Here is a 6,000-nt window from a genome sequence, read left to right on the forward strand (position 1 = left end):
CCAAACACAATAACCTGTCTTAGTCTGTGACATTAGTCTGAACAGCTGAACAAAAACCAAGGCTCTTGTAGCTGTTCCCCAGGTTCTAATAGCCCGAAGCCATAAACTGCTACTTCTTGCTAATCTCTCAATCTGAGCAACTTCAGGTCATCTTATCTTTGGTAAGAGACCTCCAAGCACTGGAGGAAAGAAGTTGTTGAGTAATGTTCCTTCCTCTGGGGCTACTCAATCAGTACAGGACAATTATGGTGGAGCCTGGTCTCTCTAGCGAGGGATTAAGCCAAAGCAATGACCACTTACGATCTTAAAAGACCCCATTACCTCTTTTTATTATATTGACATTAGATGGTCATTCAGGCTAAATTCCAGTTTGGATAATCACATTCTGCCTGCCAGACTGCTTCTCTAATTGCAGAGCAGGTAAAGTAGGAACGACCGCAGGAGACTGACTCAGCTCTGCTTCTGTGCCTTGCAGCATAAATAAGACCCTTGCTGTTACTCACCAAACTTCATGCTTTTTTCTGCAAACCTTTCCTTTGCTTACCCAGCTGGAAAGTTAAAATATTTTCCTAACATCTTGCCTGAAAATTAAACCAGTTACTTCTTGTCCCACTTGCAATGGACCTATAGAACAATTGGTCGTTGTGCACTTCCAAAATACTAAATTCTTTTTCAACTGGACAAGTTTAAGCACAGGCCTCTTATAACCTACTTTTTTTCCTGCTTAAAGCAAGTTCTGGCTCTCTCGGGCTTTCCTTAGAGGTCCTTCCTGTACGTCTTCACATTTTTTCCTTCCCTTTAAGGTCATCAGCTTGGAAGAGTCCAGAACTAACAATGATGCAAAGAATAAATAATATCCAGCTCTTCAAGCATTGCACCGCTGTTCTGCAACCAAATCACAGCTGTGATTCAAATGTGTAAAAGCTAAGACATCAGCCACTCTGCGACAGACATTATTTGACTTTGGAATGAGCTTTCTCATTCTGAATCTTCTCAAGTTTTCTTTAAGAATTCAGGCTCTTGCTCATCAAGATGCAGAGTAACTCCCTATTCAAGCAGCTTCAAAGTTGTATAGATCTTCAACAAAGTCAACGTGAAGACAACATACATACAAGTAGACCATGAAAACACCTGATACATTTGCTTTGTAGATGAGTAGAATTCAAAATGACTCTTTACAGAAGCCCTACAAACCACCAAAAGTAGCATCACCACTTTCAAAGTAAAAATAAAACGTAGTTTTAAAGGAAAGTTTTAGCATTAACATAATGCTAAATCACATGAAATCATTTCGACTTCATATAACTAAGCCATATTAGTTACAGCATATAAACCACTTATTCCCCACCACTCTGCAGATATTACTGCATTAAAGACAAGGCCGTAGCAGCCATTACTGCAGAGAAGCAGTAGGAACTATTATTCTATCTCTATTTAGAGAGGGAAACAAAAGCAAAACAACAAACAATAGCAAAAATGAATTAGCCTTCATTTATGAAGAACAAAACCACAAATGCATACAAGTAACACCTATAGAACTATAATCTCACATAACTGTTCTGTTCTAGGCAATGACGTTTCATGTTTCAAAACACATTATGATCCTAAATAAAACAAACATGGTCCCAGGCAGCAAAACCTAACTCTCAGGTTTCAGTCACTTAAAGCAAATATTTTTATACCCATAGATGTGAAAAATCATCCAAAAGGACATCAGGTTCACTTGGGTATATAGGGAGACATGAAGTGTACTTCCCCACCTTTCAATAGCTTCAAGAGGCAAAGATTTACCGCTGATACTACAGCTTTAAAACTAAATTTAGTACTTTGCTTCTAGTCTCACAGCAGGCACCCTTTCAGAAAATACACCTATGGCTACAGCCCAGGGTTAGAAGCAATACACTAAGCCCATGTTCAGGGAACCCTGGACTACAAAACCCAGCTAAAGCTGGTCAGAGTGCAAGAAGTCAGACCTCAGTTTTTATCAGAGAGACAGCCTCTGAGACTGCAAATAGAGACTTCAGCAAGTACAACTACAGGAACCTAAAACATCTGCCCAGACTAATATCTGATGGTTTTTCTTGTTGTTTGCTTTTTGTGCATAACTGCACTGCACCAAGTAAAACTATTTTTTTTCCTCCTCCTACACAGAGATAAATCTGTCCAGAAGTCAAGTAAATCCAACTCCTCCAAACCAGACTCATTGAAAAGCCCTCCTCCCCTCCCATTTCAAAACACAAGAGCCTACCATAACTTTTCTCCACAACCACTGTGATAAGAATTTGCTGTTATTTCAAATTCCAAATATAACATTTTCTTATTTTTTAATCATCACAGTCTGCAATAACATTTTAAAACTTCCCTCCCATACCTGCAGCACTACATGGCTGCAGATCTCACCAATACCTACTGCACAAGCAGGTACACATCCGAATGCTAACTGCTTCCATATAGTTAGAGGTTTGCTTTATGTTCTGTGTGTTCCCATACCAACACTTAACAGAAGCAGAGTTTAGAGTCATTTTATAAACATGCATCTCTGGATAACAGGACAAGGGGGAATGGTTTTAAACTGAGACAGGGGAGGTTTAGGTTAGATATTAGGAGGAAGTTTTTCACACAGAGGGTGGTGACGCACTGGAACAGGTTGCCCAAGGAGGTTGTGGATGCCCCATCCCTGAAGGTATTCAAGGCCAGGCTGGATGTGGCTCTGGGCAGCCTGGTCTGGTGGTCCACGACCCTGCACATAGCAGGGGGATGAAACTACATGATCATTGTGGTCCTTTTCAACCCAGGCTATTCTACGATCCTATGATTCGATCCTATCAGTTTTTTACTATTAGTTGCCAGCAAGACCAGCAGCATCTGGTTTTCAGTGACCTTACTCCCTGTGGCTTCCAATTAGCATTCTTTATACCAGGTGCTGAGGGACCAACACATGTAATCTTGGTGACAAAACTCTTCCATCTGCCACGCAGTCACTTTTCCCACTGACACAAATTTACCAGCAATCACAAATAAAGCACATTTACACCAGCAACTTCTTGTAGACACCAGGACAATTTTATGGTCTAACTCCCATCCTTCCCACCCTGCCTGGGTATGGCTTTCCTCCCTTTTGGTGCTGTTTGCTTAACTACAGCTCTGCTTCAGAAAGCTTTAACACGATTCCAAGTAGTCAACAATAATTTCCCCGCACGTAACTGCAACTTCTTTTATATGGCAAGAAAATAACATATTCAACTAGACCTATGGAAATATTCCATTCATCGGTCTTTTGTTTTATGCCAGTGATGTAAGTGGAAGCAGAGCTGTAATGAAATGGCACTGAGGAAACAGAGCAAAGCTGGCCCTTGCTGACTTTTTATTACTGCCATCCTGCTGGCTTACACATCACAATATATTCCAACAACAGCAACAAAACCACCAATAGGGGAAAACACTTCTGGAAGCCTCTGCAGACTTCAGAAATGGACTGACGGTGCTTTGCAAACAGACAGAAAAACACCTAAAAACTGTGGTGAAATGCAACCTCACCCTGGCACAGCTGAGCTGGCTGGCCCTTGCTCTTGGGGTTCCGTCCCTATTCCCCAACCCAAATCTCTGTGTCCTAGCCAGGTGTCTTTCTGCGTGGCTGGAAGGATGCTGATACAAACAGCCACATGGTGAGCACTCTCATATTGCTGGTTCCCAACTTAGGATTTCCTCAAGAAAATAGTAATGTTGGTTTAGTGTATGCTTTACTTTGGTCTCCTGTGTTCAATGCTATGCTTAGTGCATGCTTTCAAACAACGAGCTGAATTCACATGATCACAATTGGTTTTCATATGAATGCTGAAATTATTCCATCATTAGAATCACAGAACAGCTCAGGTTAGAAGGGACCTCAAAGCCCACCCAGTCCCAGCCTCAGCTGCCCAGAGCCCATCCAACCTGGCCTTGAGTGCATCCAGGTGGGGGGCACCACAGCTTCCCTGGAGTTACGATCACTCAAAATCTGGATGCTGGGGAAATACCAAGTAACTCAGCCTCAAAAATCAGAAGAATTGACACTGCAAGACCTAGGTGCCTCAACCAGGTGCCAACAGCAGACCACAAGGCCAGCAGTCCTTATAGAATCAACAGAATCGTTAAGGGTGGAAAAGACCACTAAGACCATCTAACCCAAGGGATAAGCAGTGTGATTCCCACAGGGCCGTTCCAGCTTCCCCAAGCACACAGCTCCCCACAAAGCATCAGCCTGACACAGCAAGGCTGCCAAGGGCACCCCACAAAGACCCCAACCCTCTCGTTCTTGCCAGAATCCAACAGCGGCACCTGCGAGCTGGGGCTGCCCGGGGGCCCCCCGCCCGGTCCTGCCCTACCCTACCTTCCTGCCCGGAGGACAGCAGCCTGGCCGGCCGCCCCGCCGCCCGCTCCGCACGTAGGTCACCCGCCGCCGCCCCGGGACCGCCGCCGCGTCGCGGGGCTGGGGGACAGCCCGCCCCGACGCCGGCACGGCGGGCAGCCGGGGCTTCTCCTCCGGGCACCAGGAGCGCCGCACGGCCAGCTGCAGGCAGAGCAGCAGCGCGGCCGAGAGCACGCAAAGACGGAAGGCCGCGCCCCGCCACAGCGGCCGCTCCTTGGGCATCGCTGCCCCGCCGCAGGGATCATGCCGCCGGCGGGCCGGGCCCGCGGCCGGCCTGAAAAGTAGGGAAACCCCGCCCCGAGCGGGGCTGGACGGGGAGGGGCCGCGCTGCCCCCCGCGCACCGAAGCTCGTCGGGGGAAGGGGCGGCGGTGGCTCAGCGGGTGCGTGGGGCCGGGAGAGGGGGTGGCGGGCGGTAAGGCTCTAGGGCAGATCTTAAGGGCAGGAGCACGAAGAGCAAGGCTCGAAGAGCGGGAAGAGCCCGGACTCACTTTAAAACTCTGTCAAAGTTTAAACCTTGAGAAACTGGGACTTTGGGGAAAGCTTGAAGAAAGTGTGTTCTAGTAAATAAATCTGAGCAGAAGACAGGAGGCTTTTCTGTATCTAGCAACAAAGGTTTGTTTGCTGTTTTGCTGTGGTTGTATAGCTTGGGCAGAAAGCTCCATCCCTGTATCCAGCCCCTCATCACCACCGAGCTTGGACTGCGGTGCAGGCCTTGCACAAGTCTCAAGGGAGGTTCAGGTTGGATATCAGGAAAAAAAGAGTGGTCAGGCACTGGAATGGGCTGCCAGGAAGATGGGGGAGTCACTGCCCTGGGGGTGTTCAGCACACCTGTAGATGTACTAACCCCATTACATGTACTAACCATTAGTGGGGAAATATTGGTGGGATGTGGATGGTTGAACTAAATGGTCCTGGAGTTCTTTTCCAACCTCGGTGATTCTACAGTTCTATGATACCCCTCCCACAATGCTGGTTAATGTGCTCTGGGAGGATGGTGCTGAAAGCCACCCTGATAAAGAACATTCTGTGAACGTTACTTGATGTTTTGTTCTTGTTTTTGTATTTTAACCAGCCATTGAATCTCTTGTTGCTCTCCCCCATCTCTTTTAAATGCAAGTCAGTCAAGAACAAAATGGGGGTTCTGGAGACAGTGTAAAAGGGAGCAATGATAGAGAAGGATCTGAGGAAATATTGGGAACAACAGAAAGCCTTATCTGGGCTAGCACAAGTATCAATGGGAATTAAGGTGGTACCTTCATCACTTGCACCTCTCCGCATCCTCTCAGTTTTGACAAGTGAGTTATGAACTAATTTCTTCCCCCAGGAATCAGCTGCGAAGGCACCTGACTGTGAGCAATTCCTGTTAAGAAGAGAAGGAAATTAAAATTCCAGCATAATGTTCTCAGCTCCAGTCTGACTGGGGGGATGATCTCAGCCCTTCTGAGATGGCTGTTGGGAAACAGAGCCAAGCAAAGTTCCAGTGCTTCTGCAAAATGCACACTTTGGGGGACAGGCAGCAAATGGCCTCTCCTCCCTGTTGTCCCCCAACAAGATGGATAGTCTTAAAGCAAAATACATCGTGCTGGATCCA

At 46.5% G+C, this 6,000-nt stretch overlaps 1 protein-coding gene across 1 annotated transcript in view; it reads right to left on the reverse strand.

The window, feature by feature from the left end:
- Positions 1 to 4,663, reverse strand: part of METTL24 (methyltransferase like 24) — a 48,339-nt gene extending 43,676 nt beyond the window's left edge. The window contains exon 1 of the mRNA XM_072332539.1: positions 4,370 to 4,663. Within this exon, the coding sequence (XP_072188640.1) occupies positions 4,370 to 4,630 (261 nt within the window). The 5' untranslated portion in view covers positions 4,631 to 4,663. The remainder of the gene's footprint in view (positions 1 to 4,369) is intronic.
- Between the last annotated feature and the right edge of the window lie 1,337 nt (positions 4,664 to 6,000).

The sequence above is a fragment of the Excalfactoria chinensis genome, chromosome 3 (assembly GCF_039878825.1).
Source record: "Excalfactoria chinensis isolate bCotChi1 chromosome 3, bCotChi1.hap2, whole genome shotgun sequence".
Taxonomy (NCBI): domain Eukaryota; kingdom Metazoa; phylum Chordata; class Aves; order Galliformes; family Phasianidae; genus Excalfactoria; species Excalfactoria chinensis.